At 40.2% G+C, this 24,884-nt stretch overlaps 1 protein-coding gene across 1 annotated transcript in view; it reads right to left on the bottom strand.

Annotated features, from left to right (window-relative positions):
* Positions 1–14,396: 14,396 nt before the first annotated feature.
* The window catches only part of LOC148010300 (uncharacterized), a 136,753-nt gene continuing 126,265 nt past the window's right edge, over positions 14,397–24,884 (bottom strand). The window contains exons 5-11 of the mRNA XM_087671442.1: positions 17,166–17,223; positions 16,200–16,297; positions 15,966–16,055; positions 15,814–15,884; positions 15,572–15,697; positions 15,374–15,443; positions 14,397–14,955 (exon numbers count right to left, since the gene is read on the bottom strand). Coding sequence (XP_087527568.1) covers position 15,443; positions 15,572–15,697; positions 15,814–15,884; positions 15,966–16,055; positions 16,200–16,297; positions 17,166–17,223 — 444 coding nt within the window. The 3' untranslated portion in view covers positions 14,397–14,955; positions 15,374–15,442. The remainder of the gene's footprint in view (positions 14,956–15,373; positions 15,444–15,571; positions 15,698–15,813; positions 15,885–15,965; positions 16,056–16,199; positions 16,298–17,165; positions 17,224–24,884) is intronic.

Genomic DNA, 24,884 nt, shown 5'->3' with positions numbered 1-24,884 from the left:
CTCCAAGCAAGGAATAGTCCTGGCCCTCGATCCATATGTCAAAGTATGCTATTGAGGTCCTGACATCAAGCGGGCTGGAAGCAAGCACTGCCTCCATTTTCTCGGGTGAGCTAAACTAGAGTCTGAAAGCATCCCTTTCCAAGGGGCACTACTCGCATGATCCTAGCTGGGGTGCCAGTAAGAGCAGACTGGATGGAGTCCTTAAGACCGTGGATGGGCAGATGATCTCCAACCATTCTGCAGGTCAAGGATGATGCTTTTAGGGCTAACACTCTCTCCATGAGTGCCAAATCTATGTCCAAAGCAAAGCAGATTGGTGGGAAGGCATTGGCTGAGTGTATGCAGGGGGTTGCACTGGAACCCCTTGGGGATGGTGAAGAACCGGCTATAATCTGGGGCGATACACTAGCTCCATGTGTCACTGATGTGGATGCTTTGTGGTCTGTTGGCGCAGGGTATAATTTTTGGTCTGCCTATTGAGGTTGTGCGGGGGAAGGTTGGATGAGGAGGCCGAGGAAGTGTCCATGGCTGCAAAGTGAGGAGAGAGTGTGGGCAAAGTAGGTTGAGGCATGGTAGGCATGGAGATTTTATGAGCCAAGGAGGTGGCTATGGTGGGATAGAGGAGACAACTGTGATAGGAGGCGACAGTAAGGTAAGGCTATAGCAGGAACAACGAGTTGGCGGTACTGGCAGTTGGCCAACAGGTGTCGTGGTTGATGGCAGGGTTGACGAGGCAATCTTGAAGGGTCGACATGCCCTCCTCTCTCTTCTATGTACACCTACAAGCACTCCCTAAGCATTGTTGTGTCTCTAATATTTTTAACCTAAAGAACCTTTTATTTATTGTTTCTTTACTATAATGTTGACCATAGCTCCAAATATTTTTTTGATTCTACCTCTCTCTTTCTCTTCCATGTACACTATAAGCATTGACATGGTAGGTTGTCTAAATCTTATGTTAGAATTTAATATTTGTTTCTTTGTTGTAACTAACACATTCAATTTGATGCATATTGTTTAACACTTAACTACTACTTTCTCTTGTATCTAAAAGGCTGGTGGGTAAAAAACTGCAATTCTTATATTTGTTCACCCAACTGTCAAATTGAAATGCATGTACGAGTACTACATTAGAAATGCCTCAAAGATGTATGCATGATAACCTAAGCATAAATACTATTTTTTTCACCAAAGAAAATGTAGGAAAATCACATATAAGAGACTATGTTGATTGCTTGAATCTTGTACAAAATGTGAACACCACCTTTCTTGAAAAAAAAAACAAAAGATATGCCCAAAGCCATTACATTCAAGCATTCTTATCACCACCGAATCTTTCAATGTACAATAGCTTTGTTCATTTGCTACCCAACACTTGAAATAGTTTTACCTCAATATTGCCATAGACTTCCTTCATGCATGTGCCCACAACTACCTCCTTGAGGCTACTATACCCCTCATGTCTTCACGAGCCTATATTATTATCATGCATAGATGATCACAATTATAATGCCCCATAAATCAAGGCCATCATATCATTGCCTCAACCTTTGTCTCCAAAGAGGAGACTCTCATATCATTTACTACCTGGGAGCCTCCCCATGGCATATTTTTCATGTTCAAGTATCCATGGAAGAGCTATGGCAAGGTCTATGAAGCTCTCCACCACTGTACTTACTCCATCCTCACCATCCATGGCTTCTTGTAGTCCACCACCTAAGCACCCTTGCATGCAAATAACTCTTTGAAAATGGACTTCTTGGAGTTAGTGAGCAATTAGCTTCTTTATTAAGAAAATTAGGTCATCTCAAATACATAGAAAAATTTGGGAGCCACATGTTCTTGACTTGCTTTGTTGAGCTTTACTTTTGTCAAGGCAGTACACATTCCATCATCTCCATAAGCATCAAAAGATCCATAGAGCACTTCAAATCTTCATATTAGAGTAGGCGCGAAAAAAAGTTTGAGATCACCTCAAGAAGTCATCAAAAGATCCATAGAGAACTACAAATCTTCATATCAGAGTAGGCGCAAACACAAGTTTGAGATCACCTCAAGAAGTCATCAACCAACCATAAGCCACAACATCAAAGAATAGGAGATTCTCATATTATATCATTGATGTCACATGAAGAGTCAACAAGATTAAAAAACTCCCATAAGAAGACACCATCTATTCATAAAACATAAACCATAAAGCACCACAATCCATAAATCATAAACCATAAACCATAAACCATAATCCATTTGATGAACCATAAACCATAAAGCACCACAAAGCATCTCATAGGTGTTTTAGGGATACCAATACATCTCACACATCTTGAGGAGAAACACACATCTTTGTTTACCAAAACAGGGTACAAAGAGCGGGGTGTGTGTGCGTGTGCGTGTGCGTGTGCGTGTGCGTGTGCGTGTGCGCGGGTGCATGCACGTGTGTGTGTGTGTGTGTGTGTGCATGTGCACATACACACACGTGTGTGCCCAAGTGATTGTGTGCATCTACTGATTTTGAAAAAGTCCACCTATGACATAAATACAAGATCAAGAATGTATTGGATATTTTTTATGGTCATGCACCTGATGATTATAAAAATCATTCTACCACATTACTCAAAAAGACTAAGCACTTAGGTCAACAATACAACTTGGACTTTCTCAAAATTCTAATTATTAAAGTCTAGAGACAATGCGACTAAATTGTCAAGTTGCCTCATCATTGCAAACTAAACATAAATCACTCTTTCTAGCTTGACTTTTCTAAAATCTAAAGGCCTAGGTTCTATAGCTTGTGGATAACATAAAGCCAATATGTGGTTTTTTTGTGACTATATTATCAAGCAAGTAGAGGGTATACAAATTTGTTAGCCCTTCAAGAGGATCATGGTCCATGGGTAAGTATCAAAGTATGAAGCTTTGGTGAAAAGGCTCCAAGATTTTAGCTTATTCAAGCTATCCTATTATTGTTAACCAACAGGGTACTAGGATGCTCAAGATAATGAAACCCTTGAAGCTTGACCAGTATCAAAGAGATGAATGGTCCTCAGTAGCTCCCAAGTTTTCCACCATAGTGATCTTGTTCCCTTGAAGGCTTATTTCTCTCTCACGAATTGCATTGAAGAAATGAGGAGCCTAGCTTCAATAGAAGAAGAAAAAGCTTTGTGTGTGTGTGTGTGTGTGTGTGTGTAGAGAGAGAGAGAGAGAGAGAGAGAGAGAGAGAGAGAGAGAGAGAGAGAGAGAGAGAGAGAGAGAGAGAGAGAGAGAGAGAGAGAGAGAGAGAGAGAGAGAGAGAGAGAGAGAGAGAGAGAGAGAGAGAGAGAGAGAGAGAGAGAGAGAGAGAGAGAGAGAGAGAGAGAGAGAGAGAGCTACCAAAATTGAATAACATAAGTACAACATTCTTGAGATAGCCATATTGTATTATTGAATCCTGTTGTCTCATCCATAGATTATTATACATAAAATCCACTCACATAAGCAAGAATCTTAATCTTGAAGAACACAAAAACATATAGTAGTAATCTCAAGCTATGGACTACTTAGATCTTAGAACATTCAATATGAAAAGCTAGGCTCATCAACTCTTTCGCAAGTAAGCTCCAAAATAGTTTATTTGAGCTTTTAAGAAGTTGCAGGCAATCTTGCTCACCTATAGCTATCAAAATAAGCCAAACTAGATCTCATACTAGGGGTACACTTTGCATGGTCCTGCAACCAACTAGTCAAGTGCATCTTATAGTGCCCTAGTGGTCCTAAGCATGTTTGCATGCATCACTACTAAAATATGGCAATATAACCCCCTTCGCAGTGATGCGATGAACAAGAATTAGCACTCATGTATAGGGAAGTGCCAAGCCCATTTGACTAAATCAATCTACAAAGGAGACTGAACCCAAAGCTTTGTGCAAATCTCTAAAGTTCTCAAGCGGCAAAGCCTTTGTAGAAAAATTTGCAAGGTTTTCCTATGTTGACACATAGTCCATGTTGATCTCTCCTGGAGAAACTCTCACCCTAACATAAGGATAGTGCACCTCACTATGTTTAGTACATGAATGGAACATTAGATTCCATGAAACTGCCAATGTGCTTTGACTATAAGTGAAGACGGTGGTGGTAGATGACTGTGCAACACCCAAATCAGTCAAAAGGATTCTGAGCCAAACACTCTCAATCATAATTGTGAAACCTGCCCTATACTTAGCTTCGCAAGTTGAAGCAGCCATAATGGGTTGCTACTTGCTCAACCACAATACGCATGAGTTGCCAAGCATGAAGCAAAAACCACTTGTGGATATATGAGTATTGTAATAACCAACCCTATCAAAATCTACAAAAGCATATAAATATGGAAATAATGATCCCCCTCGTGGAAAAATAGCCCAAGGTGCCAAGTATGACTCAAGTAGTGAAAGATTTGTTTCATTGAATGTTGCCAATGCTTAGTGTCTAGACTATTCATAAATCTACTCATCTATGAGATTTCCAAACTGAAGCCTCGTAATGCATACATAGTCAACCATCTAACAAGCATTGGTAGAGAAAGATATCAAAGCAGTCTCTAGCATCATGAGAGCTCAACTTTAAACTTATCTCCATAAGAGTAGCAATAGGCTTGCAATCCTTAAAGACCGAATCTCTGTAATAATGTCTCAACATACTCTATTTGATACAAAGCAATAGCTCCATCACATTGCTTGGACTAAATGCCGAAGTAATGATGCAATCGACCCAAATCTAACATGCCAAAAGTTGAATTCAACTTAGCCTTAAAATTAGTAATATGTGTCTTATTAGGACTAGTGAGCAGCATGTCATAAACATAAACCACAATGATCAAAGCCACATCACCATCATGTCTAACATATAAAATTCTCTCAATTGGACTATTATGAAAACCACATAGATTCAAGTATGCATGTATCTTCTCATACTAAGTCTAAGGTGTGCTTGCTTTAGACCATACAATGCCTTTTTCAATCTACACACTTTTTTTTCTTACCTTTTCTACACAAAACCATGAGGTTGAAAACATACACTTTCTCATGTAAATTACCATTCAAACATGCAATATTGATGTCTAACTAATGTACATAACAATCATTAAGATGCCAATATAGAAATGCTATGAATAGTTATCATATAGTAAGTGGAAGCAAATATTTCATCAAAATTAATACCCTTCTACTGAGATAACCCTTTATTACAAGTCTAGCTTTGTAGCAATCAACATTATCATATTTTCAAAGATTTCCCAAGCTTGACAATGGACTTGACAAAATGCCTATTGTTTCAAGTTCTTCTTCCATTTCAACAATGGCTACCTCTCACATTGCAATACATCTCTTATGGTCATAGATCTATTCATCCTTCTCTCAAACCCCATGAAATAAAGAACAAATAAATCAACAAGGGTATAATGATCTCACCTTCTTATCTTCTTCTTGACATAGCAATGCAAAAGCTCAAAGATAGCTTCATGATCCATGCACGGGTCCTCCATTTGCCTCCACTACTTGATGGCTTTGGATCTGATCAACAAGTGCTTGGGTCCAGAAGAGAAAACATGAAGAAGAAGAGAAGCAACCTAACCTCTTCTCCAATCTAGCTCTCACCCAAGAAGAAGGGGAAGAAAATAGAAGCTTCACAAGTCTCTCCCTCACTCTCACTCTCCCTCACTCTCAAGATGAAGCACAAGTAGATGGAGTAAAAACAAATGGAGAAGAGACCTCTTAAAATTGCACACCAAGAATGAGCTTATTCATTCACTTTTTAGCTTTTATACATAGGGCTTTGAGTTGGGCTTCCACTAAAGTTGGACACTATCCCTCCTTTTTAGTCATTGGCTAGTCTTTTCCTCGTTATACATACATACTTATATTACACTGGCCTCTCCAAAAGTGAACAAAAACTAGTGCTTCCTTTTTGTAGAAAATATTATAACTTGCACAAGCTCTAGTCCCAACTCTCAAAATATTATTACAAATGATTGTATGATTGTGGTCATTACCCAAAAATTATTGCATGCATGCCAAAAATGATATGGATTATTTTCTATAATATTTTTGGCACCTTACATGTTTGCCGAATTGGCACATTTAATTGCTTTTTGTTGCCTTCTTGTAGTGTCAAGACTTTAATTTTACTTACTTTTCGCTACCTTTGGTGTCCACCTTTGCCTATTCTTCCCTTTTTCTATTTTACAATTGATATTATCCCCTCCTAGCTGAGTGCCAGACTTGTGGCACTGAGGTGGCATCCTTTAACTTGCACCAAAGATGTGGAATGTTAGGACAATGGTGTGGCTATTACACAGAGAGTAGTGGTTGTCATTGGAGTACAACTTGGATGTTGGAGTTGCTTTGGATGTTGGATACCAAGCAAGAATTGGTGATTAGGATAAAATGGGGTCATAAGATTGGGATCTTTAGTTGCTAGACTAGTTGTGTTTGAATGGAATGGTCAAAGCTAGTCACTATGAGAGATGTTACCTCACAGTAGATGTTGCAAGCCACTAGATTCTCCTGTACCTACTAGGGAAAACCTCTTGTGCTCTCGCCCTGGGGGAGTGCTACTTTCCTTTGTATGCATATGAAATGTTGATGGATGGGGAGATGATTCAAATGTGTGTGACCTATTTGCAAATACAAATCTATTGATCGAAACACAACGTTGGTGGAAAAAATGGTAAAAATTCAATTCAAAGCTTAAACAGTTCTATCAAAGGAATTCATCAAATAAATAACATGAGCATTTCTTCTTTCTGATCAAATAGTGTGACTTGTTTACAAATAGAATTCTATTGATCAAAACACGATGTTGGTGGAAAAAATGGTAAAAATTCAATTCAAAGCTGAAATAGCTTTGGCTTATTTATGTTGTTACAAGATGTCTTTATGGATTTTGTTTGTTGACCAATGATGAGGTAAGGCATAGCCAAGGGAAGAAAGGTGTTGGTGTTGCTAAGGGATAGATAAGACAGGGGAGTCATGAGGAAAACCTTGATGGATAAGGTTCTATTATGACTTATCAACATAGAGACTATAGTGTTAAGTGAGAATGTAGCATCAAGCAATTCCCAATTGACTTAACACTTGCATGCTGCCTATATTGTTGTCGTCACAGTGAGAGATTCGAGAAACTATGAAGGGAATTGTGCTAGTGGCTTAGGAAGACAGGTCTATGACTTGAGACTCCCTAGGTGTGTCCTACACTTGATGGGCCTTGAGTTTAACGTTGGGGAATTGGAAGCAAGGATAGGGGTTTAGGGATGAAGCAAGTTGACTAAGGCCAACAAGTGCGTCTAACTTGAGGACCCCCAAGTGTAGTATTATGTCAATTAATACATTTTTTTTCTTTCGATAAACAATGCAACACAAGAGAAATTTGAACCTCCATCAGTGGAATAAGATGGTAAGTTGAGGAGGCTTAAGGAGAAGGGATAAACAAAGCCGATGGCAAAGAGGGAGTGATAGGGTAGTCCTTGGGACTTGAGGTACAATATCTTGAAGATTAAGGCATGGTTGATGAAGGAAAATTTCACTATTGATGTAAGCTTATCTTCTTGTTGGAATTCAGTAATGGTTTAGGGACGAGAGGGTAGTCAATAGACTTGTTGATCAAGACTACTTACATGTGGATTATGAGCTCTATAGATGTGGTCTTTGAAGTCTCGTTTTAGTGAGGCATTTCACGTAGGCCTTCACTCCTTGGTATTGCTTTTGGAGAGGAACAATGGTCCTTGGTGGCTTGGAATGTTTGATCGACTATTTTAGTGTCTTCTATTATATTGCATTCACTTAGTAAAGCTTTGAGAGTACACTTGAGAGCACATGTAGTTGATCCATTTGGCACAAAAGAACAAGAACTTGAACGAAAGAATTACCACTAATCTGAAGTCCTTGTTGCTTCACTTAATAGTCATTACTTGTAGAGGTATGCAGTGGTCTATTTGTTTAGCTTTATTTGTATACAATCATTGAAAGCACTTTTTATTTATGTACACATTTATAGACTGTGGTTCTATGTCACTCCAAGGCAATGAAAGCAAATTGTAGAACTCACGATTATAGTCAAGTGTAGCACAAGCATCGAGGAGTGGTGTCAACTTGACAAGCAAAGATAAACATTGTGCAATATTATGTAGTATCATATCTTTTCCTAACTTGTTAGCAGCATGCAACTTCTCCTTTGGGAGAATTTTGTTAAGCAAGGGATATTCTAGGCTAGGTCTAGCTAAGTCTATACCTCAAACAATAGCATGTGTGCAAAAGGAAGTAGCGGCTACATACATTGGGTCTCTGCGAGACTTCCATATGGCTCATCTTTCCTTTGAGATGGTCATTAATAGGCCTCCAAGTTCAACCATTGTGCCAATGTGTCTAATGCTTGATTTGTGTCATGTGTGAACATATGTGATGTGTCATAATGTGTGATTGTGCATGCGTGTGCGCGTGTATGTGTGTGTGTGAGTGAATGAATGAATAACTAATGTGACTAGCCAATAGTGCAACTATCCATGCACTAACTAATCTACACACCCTAGTGCGCCAACCACATGAATGAAAGTGAATCATGAGTCATGCATTTGAATTTTTTGACGTGAAATTGCACGTGTGTGTGTGTGTGTGGCTAACTTAGTGCAACTAACTAATGCATGTGCATGGCTAATGTGAGTGTTTGTGCATAGTTAATGGAAGTATGTTGTGTGACTAATATGCATGAATGCATAACCCAACTAAGGAGACTCATGCATGTGTGTTGACCAACCAATGTTGTGTGACTAATATGTACGAATGCATAACCCAGCCAAGGAGTGACTCATGCATGTGTGTTGACCAACCAGTGTGCATGTATTGTGAAACTTGATGTGTGCACACTGGAATCTAATTTAGTTTGTGTGATTTTGTGCACTTGGCCTATTAGTGTGGGTGTGTGGGAATACAATTTTCCATGTGAGTCTAAGAACTATGGTTATCTGTGATTGGACAAGTGCTTGATGTAAATGCATCTAACTACTAATGCCTTAATGCATTCATGTACTTGTGTGTTCTGGGGTCCTAATTGTGAGCTAGGAGTCACGTGCATGAAGAGAGGGACCCATTTTGCATTTAGAGAAAGCACCCTTGAAGCATCAATTGTTATTAGTAAAGAACTGCAATCATTGAGACAACAATCACATACTTTAGCATGTGCATGCATAACTACTTAGGGAATTACACTGTAGTTGCTTGTATCCCACTAATAGTGGCACATTTAGGACCATAAGAGTACATTCAATTTCAAGTTAAACTCACATCCCATCATATAGCACACTCGATACAACTGCCCTTATGTTAGTCTCACTTGTTAGACACCCACACACAACACTATGCACTAGCTAGCCACACACACACACACACACACACACACACACACACACTCTCTCTCTCTCTCTCTCTCTCTCTCTCTCTCTCTCTCTCTCTCTCAACCACACATATAAATAGGCGCTTACCGGCACTAGAGTTCATGGAAGAGGGTTCAAGACACCTTGTGTTATTTTCAAGTTGTGGGAACTAGATAGTAGGAGGAAGATCATCTTTTGAACTATTGTCTTCTTTAATTTATCTATTGCTTCCAATGATTTCTTTGTCCTTCCCCTTGTTTAGCTTCACATAAATGCGTATTGGACTATTCTCCTTGGAAAGATTTGAGGGGATGATATGGTAGGGCCAAAGACAATGAAAAGACCCTTGCATTGTTCATTGTGCAAGGCTAGGCACACATTGCAATAGTGTGTAGAAGCTCTATATCGCTGTTATTGCATGCATAAGAAGACCGTAAATAGCCTCAAAGCTGGAGGATGGAAATTACAAGTCTATAACACACTTCCACTTAAGTCTAGCATGGGTGTAAATACATGGAGCACATCTATATGGTTTTGTAATTGTTTGTAGATCCTTAAGCATCGTCACCACATTGGAATTGTATTATCATTTGTCAAAGGAGCATTGGAAGGGATAAGAAGCTTCTTGCCATTGAACTTGGAAAGAAAAACTTGTGTGCATATTGAATGAACCTCATAACTTTGTTAGAGAGCCTTTCTCAAAACTATAAGACTGAGCACGTGAGTGGAAGTAAGAGCTATGGCGGAAGGAGCAAGAGCAAGAGAGAGAGACACACACAAGATGTGGAAACTCCAACAGTCACAATATGTGATCGTTCAAATGTCATTGAAAGAATAAAGAATGAAGTGATAGTGATGGACACTCGCCACTTGTAGTGTACAGGTGTGCGGATACTGTTAGTATAACTAATATACATGTGGCTAGGCACATGTGTATTTACTCCCAACAACCTCCCGATTAAAGGCGAATGTACCCCTAGTGAGGAGAGAATAAGAAAAAAGTGGCATAGTACAAGTGTATAAGTACAATAGGATGAGGAAAAATGTTATGTAATCCAACACCCATCAAAATCCTAAGGAAGGTAAAACTTCGATGAGAGACTTTTACTGAGCAGATCTACAGTATTTTGGTCGGTTGAGATCTTGGCAAGCTCAATGGACTTGTTCTCAATGACATCTCTGATAAAGTGGTAGTGCATCTCAATCTGCTTTGTCTTCATATGGAAGACCGGATTCTTGGCCAATTGAATAACACTCATAGAATCCGAATGCAATGGAGACCACATCAATAACACCAAGGTCTGCCACCAAATAACCTAACTAGAGAGCCTCCTTTTGTAAGCCTCAATGGTGACTGCAACATACTTTGCCTCTGTAGTAGATAGAGCAGTCCATTTCTATGCGCTAGATATCCAAGAAACAATACCTTCAACAAAGGTAAAGACAAAGCCATAGGTGGACTTTCTAGTGTCTGTATGTCCTGCATAATCAGAGTCAATGTATCCCATTACTGCTGTATCTTGGCTACCATAACAATGGCCTTTAAGGTATCTCATGATACCTTTTACAACATTGCAATGCTGTTTGCCAAGTGTAGCCATATAGCGTGCCATAACTGCCACTGCAAATACTATGTCAAGACAAGTAGCTATCATGGTATATATCAAACTGCCCACTACGGATGCATAAAGAATCTTGGCCATCTCAACCTTCTACTCATTGGACTGTGGACAATCGACCTAACTAACCTTCACATGAGAAGGTAAAGGACATCCAATAAGCTTAACATCCTACATATGAAACCGCTCAAAGACTCTTTGAATATACTTCTTCTGTGACAAAAGTAAACGAGCCCCTTAGAGCAATCGCGTGTAATACGCATCCAAGAATATGCGAGGCATGTCCCATGTTAATCTCAAAACTCTTCTTGAGCTGACCTTTCAAGACATTGAGCTCATCATGAGCACTCCTAGCAATCAACGTATCATCCATATAAAGTACCAAAATCATAAGGCTGTCATCATGGGTCTTCTTCGTGTAAAAACACAAATCCATATCACTGCAGGTATATCCCTGTGAATGTGTAAAAGCATCAAACTTGTGGTACCATTCCCTAGGTGCCTGCTTAAGGCCATTAAAACTCTTTCTCAATCTACATACTAGGTGTTCCCTACTAGGTTCTGTAAATCCCTTAGACTGCTCCATGTAAATCTCATCATGCAAGTCTCCATGAAGAAAAGTCATCTGACATCCATCTGATAACGATTCAAGTCAAGCCGAGTAACCAAAGCCAGTACCAAGTGTAGGGTAGCCATCTTCACAACAAGAGAAAATACTTTATCAAAGTCCACACTATGCTCTTGCTTGAAACCCTTAGCAACCAATCTAGCCTTGTATGCCAGCTTGGGGCATCCAAGGATACTTTTCAACTTCTACACCCACTTGCATGGCAAAGCATACTTTCCCCTAGGAAAAGGAACTAGATCCCACGTATGATTTTTCTACATTGAATCATACTATAACTACACGACCCTCTTCCAAGAGTAACTATCACCTCTATGCATGGTCTTATCATAAGTAAGAGACTCACTAGTATCTGTCACTATAACATAATCCATAAAGGGTGCAAACCGCTCAAGTTGTCATCTATCTCTAGTAGATCGGCTGTGGGACATGCACATTTTATACAACATCTAGGGCTCGAGCCACTATAGCATTAGCTGATGCTACAAACTGTCTAATTGGCTGTAGGATATGATAGTAGAGCTGGGATCTACTATCCAACGAAGGAGAATGGAGCAAATATATTCACCAAAGCTCTTACGAAGGATCTCCTTTGAATTCATCTTCAAAGACTCGGTGTTGGGTTAAGAATATAGTTCACACCTACGGGTGAACATTGAAGGGGGATGTTAGATATGCTCAATCCCTCATCCTCGTAAGGTACCAACAATGATCCATGGTGCTCTAAGTTGTAAGGTCCCCATTATAAGGAGAAGCCATGTGTGAGTACGGACATTGGGTGGGTGTAGGTGGACATGGAGGGGGGGTGTTAAATATACTCAATACCCATCCTTGTAAGGTACCACAAATGATTCATGGTGCTCTAAGTTGTAAGGCTCCTATTATGAGGAGAAGCCATGTGTGAGTACGGACATTGGGTGGGTCCTAACTTGTATGTCAAATGAGGTCTATGTGATTGGATGGCAAAAAAGTAAGCTTTGTGGATCTAACCTTAGAGTTAGATAAAGTAGTTATGCTAGTAGCAAGTTAGGGCATAATGCATCGAGTTACAAGGTATCAAGGGTCTCTATTTTGGGGTTCAAGGGTCACAAAAGAGCCCTTAGCTAGGGAGTCTCGGGGGAGCCAATTGTCCCCCTAACAAGGATCTGGGGGCAACACCCTTGACTCAATGGTAAAGAGAATATTCCTTGGCTGACTAGAAAAGACTCATAATATGGTTGGACATACCAACTAGACTACCTTCTTGGGCTATAAAAGGAAGATCTCTCTAAAGCCATCGTCAATCTATCTTTCACTCAATCAAAGTTCTTTTAGCTACCCTAAATCTCTTCACCTATCATCTCATTAACCAATTTGGCCTTTTATATATGTTAATATATTTCTTTCCCTCTCTCATATATATATATATGAGATAGAAGACCTTAACAAGCTACACATACAGTATGCATGTATCTCATCCCGACAACCCTTTCCTCAAAATGTGTACTACTATAGGGACCACTTTGAGGACTATAGTAGATGGTTTCATTGAGAGACTTAGATACCTAGATATATACATGCCACATGAGATGTAGGTTTGCGTTGGCCAATGCTAGGCATCCTCATCTTGAGATCAAGATCGAAAGAGCAACCCACATTCCCAAAGCTGAGCAAATCTAGAGACTATGCAAGGAGGTGAAGTGTGAGGAGCATTGCATCTATAGATATAGAGCCTATAACACAATCCAAGCTAGATGCCCCACGCTGTTTGGAGGGAACCCCTCCCTCATATTGGTCATGGGATACCCAAACCAATGTTGTTTGGGCCAATTTCTAGTCAAGATTTAGAGACTCCGCACATCATTACCATAGGCAAGCACTAAGCATAGAGAGGGATATCACTCACATTTCCAATTTCTTCCATACAATAACTGCGAACAATACTTTCATAAAGGGGTGACAACCTATAGAGTTTAGGATATTAACGCAATACATTGACTATGGATATAGGGGCACCAGACACATGCTACACCAAAGAGATGAGGGGGATTTGCAAGCAATCTTTGACTAAGTTCAGAGATCAATCCAAATGCTACCCTTGTACTATTTCACAAGGGTTGTATAACATACTCTACCCACCAATCTTGACCTGGTGAAACAAGATGTATGTGTATCCTATTCATATTCAACCACACAACTAGACATGTATTGCTTCATCCTCTTGTAACTCTACATGGCCATTATTTCCTCTTGTACATCACCTTAGCTTCTTTTCACATAGATTATTCATCTTCTTTTAGCACATCGCACTTTCAGGTCTACTGACAACCAGCATTGTGCACGGTTTTGTCTTTTAGGCCAATTTTGACATTAGAAGCTCTCTCTCTCTCTCTCTCTCTCTCAGGCCAGTTTGTCTCATAGGCCAGTTTTGGTCTTTAGAAGACGTTAATATAACTTTCTTTCTTTCTTTCTTTCTCTCAAATACGATTTGCCAACAAATACAATTGTTTTAAAAAACAAGCTTAAACATGTTTGAATATTTCACATATCTTTATCTTCGAATTTTCCTGTCATTTACATAAAGCTGCAACTAATAACATGATGATTGCAAAAATGTAAACACAGGACAGATGGAACTTATTTGCTCATCTTCGAATTACTGGTTCACTTGATATTATCTTTTTTTTTTCTTCTTTTAACACAAATTTCTATCACCGAGTACAGTACCTTAAAGTCACTTCGGTATGCATTTCAAACTGAAAAATCTCGAGAAGTCTGTTGACAGGAAATACCTGTGAACATGTTAGTACACTAAGATCTGGCACTGTTACATAAACAAATCTCTTCTTCCATAACCAGAATAAAGCTCCATAGAAGTTTCATGAAACGCAAAGGTTGACAGGATCCCCAACAAAATCCATATGAAATATCTTCGTGGGAAAATATAGAACATGATTATGTTTACAACCACAACAGAGATTGCCAAAAAGCATTGATCCCTATCTATTTGCATGTTTTACAATATCATGTCCATGTTATACAGGATCGTGTCAATATGTTATACGTTTGGCATGCACCAAACGAGGCTTTTGATATGACAAGGTATTCATTATAAGAGTCACTGAAACAAAAAAGGAGGACCCATGTTCAATCAGCGTGGGTCCTTACTCATTTCGTTTGTGCTCGTGTCTCACTGACCAGAGACATCACATCCCTCCACAGCGAAGCAAGACGAGGCTTATACTATAATACATAGTCCAAGTGTGTGAGGTTAAGGGTTACAAACTGGCCGCATATTCCACTATGGTGTGGCGAAAGCACTCCTACCAGCTAAAGGTAATACTGTAGCTATCCTGCAAACAGATGCAATCACGTTAAAACTTCCCCTTTGAGATCTTAGCACTGTAATCAAGATTCCCCATCCCAAGTACTAAGAAAGTTTGTCCTTCTCAAGGTTGCATTATCAAGGGACCAACACTTGCAATTTTAAGCTTTGTAAGATTAACCGTATGATTATGTGATAATGTTTACTATTCTGTTCACCGTATGAATATGTGATAATGAGAATGAGCTTAGTAAGAAGGCTGATTTTAAGCTTCCTGTTTGTCATTTTTAAAGGCAGGGCCAAACTTTGAAACAATGTCCGCACACTTTCAGTTTTCAATTGCCAAGAGCCTAAATAAGTTAGAGACGTGAAATTTCAAGTGCTTTCTGATCTTTACCACACTGAAATGTAACATTGAGGATAATGCAAGAAATTGGACACATTACCTAGTATCTTCTTGCAAATCATCAATTGCTCGAGATCCTTGTAGCATAACTGATGACAGTCTGCACAAATCTGCCACAAACAAAGTAAAACACTTTTTAAAGCTTATTTCCTTCCTGTGATGAAATCAGTGTTAATCGCTCAGCACGAAAACTTGAATAATTTCAAACAGCACAGATCAGAACATGAAAGGCACTCACCACAACCAGTTGGGCCCTGTTTGCTTTGCTGGAGGTTCGATACAGGGTGTTGGTTCGTCCATTTTCATTAAAGAACGATACTGAAGCTTCACACTCTCCCCATTATCGAGGGTCCTAACAACATACCTGTGAGCAGAAAGCATGCTTCAGTCTCACTAAAAATTGCAGCTAAGGATTTGATGCAGATTGAACACACTTCAAAACGGCACAAGAGGAGAAAAATTCAAGGACCATAAATTTACCATCCATTCAAGCACTGAGTAGTTATCACAGCATTTCGACCAACAAATCTTTCTGGAGTTCGCTTATTTCCCTGCAGCAGACAAGAATAATATTCATCAAGGGTACTTCCAGAAATCTTACACAATCTGAGAAGAGCTGGGCACACACATACCTTTATTAATACTTTATCATTTACTTTGTAAGGGAACTGAACACCTCGAATCTTTGAGAGTTCCAAATCACCAGTACTATGATGCCTTATCTGGATTATGAGGGAGACCGCCCCAAGAAACTATTAGCTGGGCATGCAAAGTAGCATATACAAACGTAGCTGACTCTGATTGCTCATACAACCTCCTATAATAATACCACGACAGGAAACAGCTAGGTCACTGCCCAAACCCACCTGTTCCAGCCGCTCTCTCCTTCTTTTTGCTGACTTAACTGGATTCTCCTTCCACACTTCGACTTCTTGTCTATAGGCTTGAACTACCAGCCGTAAAGCTGTGAAATTGCAAAGATATTGTTCAACTTAGCACATGAATTTTCTTTGAAAGTTCAAATTGCTCCTTCAAGAAAGGTTTACTTAAAACTCCTCATGCATCTAATGTTCATAAAGTACACACATACACCACCCATGCAACCTCTCCACCCACATTCCCCCTTGCATGTGCAACAGCTTATCAGATCAGAAAATTAATTGTGGCACGCGTGAAGCATTTGTGATATCACTATGTTAACTGCTTCTAGACTTTGTTAAGAGTCTAACTAAGAGCCTCAAAGAATAACATGTACTGTGCATAAAGAGATTGTAATGAAAAGATTCCCATTTACATTTCAGAGTATATGGGGCCTAATCCATGTAGAAGTTCATATGTCAAAACGAATATGATACATTTTAGCCAACCCGCAATGGGTAGAGTCAGCAGTCAAGCACTAAGAAGAAATCCAAATATAGTTGTCAAACATTTCAGAACTCTGTCCCTGCAGTTCTTGTTTGGAAAACAGAACTTCAGATGCCAAATATGGAAGTGGAAGAGAGCACTTCATTCTTGTTAGAATCTTCCTTAGGGTGAGTATTCACTTCAAGCACTACTTTGGGTTGTAAGGTTTCATAAATAGCTTCCTTCAAAAGATTCATGAAAGTATTAAGGATTGATTATTGTTAAACATCGAGAAATTGTACTGTTTACATCTGCTCTACATGATAACAGATCTCAGTGCCATCAAAGGTTTTATTGAAAATTTATCATTGCTTCCCAAGGTTCATGAGCTTTCATATTTTCAAGGAAATGTAGTTCTCTTTGCTTACGAACAATTTAACATTACAAAGGTCAATTGACACCTTAATATGTAGTAAACAAGAGTTTACCATGATTTGGTGCCATGTCTTCCCTCCTTGCTGCTTTTCCGCATGATATACAAGCATTCTGTTGCAAATTCAACATCTACGCATTTCAGCAACAATATGCGAATCTTTGGTAAAAGGTAATCGTGGCAGATATGTGATGCTCATGTCAACATTTCTAAGACTTTTTGTAGCATATAAACCTCCAGGATGAGTAAGAAAATCTTAAAGCAAAGCACCATCCAAGTCACATACCAAAATGAAATTGGCAGCACTGCTAAAGAGGTAGTCAGTTGATTCCACACTTGAACGTGTTTGTTATGTGCTTTGGAAGGCCTTCTGTGACAAAACTGATTCTACTTCTAAGACAAGAGTGTGCATTTCTCAAGGACCTACTACTAAAGTGTCCCAATGAATCGTAACAAAGCACACATCTATCTTCACTGCCTTACACATTCTTTTCTTTTTGACACTTTACATTAGCCCCATAGGATAATCCAAAGAGTTCCCAAACCACAGCAATTACACCCAGTACTAAACAAAAACAAAATTACAAGGCTGACAGAGTAAAGAAAATGGCTTCAAGCTCATTCATTGTCATCATGAACACTTTCTTTTCCCCTTTTTGGGGGCTATAAATATCACGGTGAGAAATTTGTAAAACCAGAAAAAATTGCATATAAGGTCCTGGGGCAGACTTGCAATATGGAAAACATCATCAGCCAGAAGAACAAATCCATCCATGAACGTTACTACATGGGACTCCACCTCACAAGTCAATCAGGCTGGAACCTGCACCATACCATCAATGACCTGAAAACCATGAGCAAACAAAGACCAAATACATGTCTAAGCCACCTTACTGGTAGGTGAGAAAAAGCTGCCCAAACTGATGACCTGAAATTCTGAATCAGCAAAGGATGGACAAAATTCTGACTATTGCACAATAGCAAATAACTCTTATTCACTGACAATGGAGAACACAGTGCAGGTCTGGCTTCAGGCCATGGCTGCTCAGGCTGTCCTTTCTCACTGGTTCAGGGGCAGCACTGCTATAAATAGAATTTTTCCTGGCCTGGACCTAGATGAGTAACTTTTTCCCTCATCTGTCTAGATTGGGAGTACATTTGGATGTGTGATTTTGGAGGAAACTCCTCATTATCCATCACTATGGGTCATTGTTCTTGACTCTTCACTTGACTCCCTTCCTTAGGCAACTGCCCCCTCTCTTTGAATATGCACTCAGCTCTGCCTGTAGCACTGCTTTGTAGATCTTGGCCACTGTGTGGCCTGCCATAATGGTGCTATAGTTACCTAGACCTAGGGGATCTCTAGATTTGTGGATAGGTACAATAGTGTGCATAGTTCACTCATCTGAAAAACCTTCCACTAAGGCCTATTAAACATAAAGGCCAGGAAATGAGCCATGGTGTCTATTATCTATCGCATAAATGAAATGCTCACCCTTTGTACCTGTATGGTCGAGATCGATTGTCCATCCTGCAAACGCTCTATTGCTCTCCTGACCATATCCTGTGTGAAGAAGGTGGATGTGGTAGTGCAAGGCTGCAATGGATGAAGAATTGTCAGTTGATGTGGTACGTCATACAACCTCTCTGCATATGAGTGTCATATCTATGGGTCCCAACTCCCTAATAGGTGTAGGGTGATGTGGCTCCTGTAGTCTACAGCAGGTTGTGGTTGCATCTCAACTCATGAATAAGTAGTACAGGTCCCATTAGTGTGCCTCCTCATATGCTCACAACTTACGGTGAGTAAAAGTCCTCATCTACCTGCCAGCCTAGACATATTGCTCTCTGCACTTGTCATCATGCCATTGGTTCTACTGCATGGTCCCATGCCGTGCAGAGCCACTAGTACATTTGGAGTGTGGGAAGCTCTGGAGGGTGGCAGAGTGTAGGATGAAAATGAGCTGCGACATGAGTATTCCTAGGGGGCCAATGTGGTCAAGTTGTGAAAGCCCGGCATATATATGGTGGCTATCTATGTTAGATAGCTCATGCATGAAGTAGAAGGTGGTAGGTTGGGTATACGCAGTGGGATTGGAGCCCGTCCAAGGTGGGGAACAAGATATAGTGATGGACAAGTGGGTGTGGTTGACTTTGATCTAGGAAGGAGGGATGGTGAAGGATCTGACTAACTCCACCATCACAAAGGAACCAAGCACATAGTCTACTGTGTTGAAGCTAGTGGGTTGGAAGCAAGTGCCTCGAAAAGGCCACTTCTTCATCTCTTTATAGATAACAAGATGATGTCATGACCCTAGCTCCAATAAGTATTGGCCATATTGAGTTCTACCTCCTCCAATGTCAATTGATACTCAGTCCGTGCCAGCTTACTTTGCATCAATCATCTATAGTCATCTCGGATCCTCAAAGTCATACATCACATTGTCTACTTTGTGTCTTGGCATTGAAATCCTTCACTAAGAGAATCTCGCCTCCCTCGCTTGCTGCTAGGACCCCCTAGTGGCATATCTCAATCCGCTCGAGTGATGTAGTAGATGGCAATGTACAACATCCAATCTTGTGAGATGTCCACTCTAACCCATATGTATTGTGCCTCCAAATCCCGTCTCATGATGCTAACTCTATCCTACAACTCCTGTCTGATCAATATTGCTGCTCCTCTTGATCCTTTGGTAGTGCCTTGGTATCTCGTGCAGCTCTTGTATGTAGACTCCCATACACCTCCATTCTAGGCAGCCCTCTCTCAAAGCTCTAGTGTGTCTCTATAATCATAAGCAAGTCATTTTCCGTTACCTCCTCCGTCCTCCCTGGATGTGTCCAAAGTGAGCCATTACAATTCCACACTGTCATTTGTATCTCTGATGCATCCATCTCATAGGTTACATGTTCCTATTGAGCTAGCCTGCCATCAATGATGACACGACCATCTCTCTATACTACCTTGTTGCCTTCCTAGCCTGTATTATTTTTGGCATATTTACATGCACATGCTCTACTTGCATCCTGATTAAATCGTCATCTAGATAAATCGAGTCTCCTGAGAGTCCATGTAGTATGGCCTTTGTTTTCATCAAAGCTATCATTGCTGTCTCATTTCAAAGCCTTTGTATGAGTGTACGCTTTTATGTTTCCTTCCAAACTCTCCACTGTTTGGTAAAGGGGAGTAAGTCTCGTCCTTTATATCCCAAGCATATGCATAGGTTTTTACCTTCTTCTTGGAGTGCTGGATGGAGAAAGAAAGAAAGAAATTTATATTAACGTCTACGGAAGGCCAAGTTGGCCTATGAGACCAAAACATTACATACAAAATGTTTGGGAAACTTTTCAAGTCCCAGTAAAGCTACCATCTAATGCTATGATAAACTAATTGGGTAGGTGCAAAATGGTATATAGGCTGGGTACAATTCATGTGTGTTCCAAGTATGGTGTGGAACTGCTCATGGAGCTTGGTCATCCTAAAATGTCCCACATGGGTCTATCTAACATCGAGAGGCTGAATTGGCAAGGCAGGGCCCTCTGGTGGCGGCGTAGTATCCCTTGTATCCTCAACATGTGATAAAATGAAATGATATATTAAAGTTTGCAAGAGGCCACAATGACCTATGACAGAAAGAAAGAAAGAAAGAAATATTAACATCCATTGAGGCCAAAATTGGCCTAAGGCAAAACCATGTACAATGACGATCGTCACTAAGTATCAAAGTGTGATAAATTGAGATGTCATCTATGATGGCAAGATGTGATTTGTGGTGATGCTGATATATAGTGCCAATAGAAACTACAAAGATATACAATATAGATTAATGTGAATACAGTGGAGAGACAGTGGGGGAAATCTATAGATTTGCTAGCCCCATCCAGTTGGGGATTGGGGGATAGAGTATGTCATACACCTCTGAGGAGATGGTGCATGAGACCATGAGTTACAATCATCTATATGATGATACAATTGTCTAAAACGAACAATAAATGCAAATCAAACAGTAGAGCAAAGCTAAAAGCTATGACTAAAAAAGAGAACTCTAGCTCAGGAACTGGACATTAGCTAATACAATCTCATGGGGGGCATAGAGGGCCTAGCTCGACACCTCTATTGACATCTCTATGGATATGCCGCCGACATCTCTATTGAGGTCTAGGACGTTTGGATCGGCCAAGCTCGACGGCTCGATCAATCAATATACCTTGTGTATGTGTAGACCATGATAGTGTAACACTACCCTCAATAGTCCTCCTCTATGTGGATTGAGAGTGTAATTGTGCTAAAGCATGCGGAGTCTCCCTCACAAAAATCTATGAGATGCCTTTGAATGGGGCCTTGGTGTCCTAGAGCTATGCTTGCAAGGAGCGTGTCATAATACTGTCATATCTCAAGGAGGAAGAGGCCAAGGCATCACTCACCAATAAAATCCATCGATCTAGACAGTGGTCCAAACATCTCTTTAAAGAGAATGGAAATGGCCACGAATCTCATAATATGCTAAGCAACAATAAATCTAGAGCTCCTCCATTTCAAGCTCTAGCCAACATATCTAGCACATATGCTACTCTGGTAGTATGGATCTATACTTATTAATCTCAAAATCTTACTGATGTGAAGAGATGCACACCTAGCTAATAGCATATATTTGATCCCATGTGATAGGTGGGTTTCCATGTATCTCAAGCAAGCAATAAGCCCATCATTTGTAGTATGGAGATGCTCTCTATAGAAAGCCATACTCATCCCCAACTCTTACACTGGTACCAACCATGTCCTATTGGTGTCCAGCTAGGTGAGATCCATGTTAGCAGATCCATGTCCTCTTGGTGTCCAGCCATACTCCAACTCCTCCTACCCGTATGTGAACTTAGGTATTGATCTCCTCACCCATTATGGTGTAGTATTTAAGACCGTAACCTTAGTCTTACCAAGGTTCACTCAAAGCCCATTGTCTAGTCCAAGAGTATAATGCATTCAAATGTCTTTGTAGTCCCTATGGAGAGTCAACTATCAATACAATATCATCTGCATATAGTAGGAGTGGTATTTGAAGTGCCAACTAGCAAAACTTCTCTATTTGCTCCCTGAGAGATATAATCAACAATCCCATCAATGTATAGGCCAAATAGTGTCCCAAAAAGGGGGAAACCCTCCTTCACTCCAATAGTGGAGTAAACAAGTGTTGACAAGCCTTCACCAGCCTGTAATTTGCCAGTAACCCTCTCATACAGTGGAAAAATCTCCCAACTGAGCTCTTGAGGCACTCTCATGGTGTGCAATCTATATATCAACATGTCTTACAACATTGTGTCAAAGGCTTTGCGGAACTATACAAAGCAACAATAGATCCGTCAACCATGAGCTCTACCCCCCTCAATCATTGCTCTAAGTGTGAGGATGTGATCCAATGTAGAGAAGCCTTGGCTAATGTATGCCCAACCATAATAGTTTGATAGTTACTAGATAGAGTAGCACCACCTGACTTGAGGATAGGCATAATAGTGTTTGTGCTCCAAGTCTCAGGGAAACCTTCACACATGGCTCTGTTAAACATGTGAACTAGTAGTCCTACCACCAAGTCCTTAGCATGGATCAAGTGCTCGACTACTAATCCATTGTAATCCTGTGCCTTGCCTCTACTGAGTGTGTCAATAGCATCTCGGACCCTACTCTTTATAAAGAAGGTGGTGGTCTTTGGCAAGGCTTTGGTTGACCAAGTAGAGGAGGCTAACCTGCTACTATGTAGAGATTGACTGCATACTATTCCCGTGTATCGAGGGATTTAATGCGTGTGGCTGGACAATGCTCTCAGAAAAATCTCCAAGCCTCTCTAGAATCCTAACTCAAGAACAACTAGTAGATGCATAGTCACCGAGGACGAGGGACAAGGAACGAGGACAGGGACGAGGGGGATGGGGGGACAAAGGACAATAGGGGACGGGGGACTGGGACTAGGATGGGGACCTAAAGAATATATGTTCTCTAGACATAATTGAAATAACTATAAAGAAACTAAACAAATACAATAGCTTAACTCAAAAAACCTTCTAAAAATATCCCATACAAGTTTAAAACAATACATTAACCAAGAAAGTTGAAACATAAATAAATAATGAATACTTGAATTGAAGAGTAAAAGCAACGATTGTCAATGCCAAATGATGACTGAGAAATGTTGTGTGACTTAAAGACTAAAGTCCAACAGTAAACACTGAACAAAAAACAATACAAATTGAGAAATATAGTTAAAGTTAAAATTGAGGAATTACAAATGCCATATAACATGCAAACTGAAGTCCAACAGTAACCACCGAATAATGAGTCCCTGGACTGAAGGCTACAAGAAACGGTATAAGCTGAGAAATAATAAAACTAGTGGACTAAAGACTTCAAGAAACAGTATAAATAGCACAAATGCTATGACACATGGCCTCCCTTGCATTTCATCCCACACGTCCCCCACCGTTTCCTATCCTAGACGCGTCCCCTTGTGTTGGACCACTGCATGGAAAAGCACCCTTTTCAAGATGCATTGGGGATAGGTCTCGTGGATCCCTATGTTCCGGGCCGCATCCCCTATGTCCCTTGTGACTATGGATAGATTTCTCTTTTCAACTGGCCTATGAATAATCTCTTCTTCCACCATGAGGCATTTGATGGGTACATGTGCCTGTCTATGGATAGTGGATCCCAATGCTACCTCTTTGTAGGCGAGCTCTAGTCTCTTCGCACTTGTTATCATACCAATTGTTTCGAGGTATCACCCCAATGGAGACTCTATATAGGCCCTGAGTGTGAAAAAGTCGCAACTTCTATTATTTGTAGAGTCTCAAAAAAATCTCGAAGCCTCTCTAGAATCTTAACTCAAGAACAGATGGTAGATGCATAGTCACCAAGGACGGGGGAACAAGGGAAAATATGTCACAACTCTATAGAAACAGAATTTGTATCCTTTATCATTAATTTGTCTATATAATGATTTATTAAATTTATTTCATTTGCACTAATTAGATATAAAGAAAAGTGCATTGGAGCTGGCCACTGATGAGTGGTCACAGGTTATGGTGGACCCACGCGGTGGGTTAGAGAAAAGATAGTTCACACTTCCACCTATATGGCCCGATTGGGCGCCTGTGACCAAAACTCACGCATATCAGGGTTAGACTCGCACACAGAAAAGATTGATGCCTTGAAGTGTGGGCTAGATCCACCAGAATAGACAGTTACAATCAATAAGATGGCATGATCATGAAATGCTTGTATAATGTACATGTGTGGGCTGAAAGCTTGAAATACACATTTCTTTGCATAGGAAAGTCACATGAAGATTCTGATACCGTTTTTGCGATGTACACGGGAAAAGCTTTCATATAACACCCATATTGGGGGGGGGGGGGGGGGCGAGGGAGGGGGGTCCCTAAATTTTAGGAGCCTCGAATTAGCCTAAAAATGCTAGTCCTAAAAAATAGGGATGTCATTCTAAAAATAGTAAGTTCTGTACTCTGGCTGTGCTTACTAAATTTGGTTGTTTCTATTCTTGATAGTATTCAGCCCAAAAAGGAAGGCCATAGAGAAGAGACAAGTGTCAAGACACTTGTCACACAAGTTTCCAAGTGTCCCACCACTTGTCACATCTCATGACATGTGGTTGGACACTTGTCTTGTGCTACTCCACTTTCCCCTTTTGTACTAGCTCTTTCCTCTCCTATAAATAAGAGCTCGTTTTTTTTCATTCAGTATCATTTTTCTTTGCTGTAAACTCATGTACAG

This window comes from Lygodium microphyllum, chromosome 29, assembly GCF_053477565.2.
Source record: "Lygodium microphyllum isolate KBCC chromosome 29, Lygodium_microphyllum_v1.1.10, whole genome shotgun sequence".
Taxonomy (NCBI): Eukaryota; Viridiplantae; Streptophyta; class Polypodiopsida; order Schizaeales; family Lygodiaceae; genus Lygodium; species Lygodium microphyllum.
The sequence above is the reverse complement of the archived record's forward strand: the minus strand, read 5'-3'. Positions and strand labels throughout refer to the sequence as shown.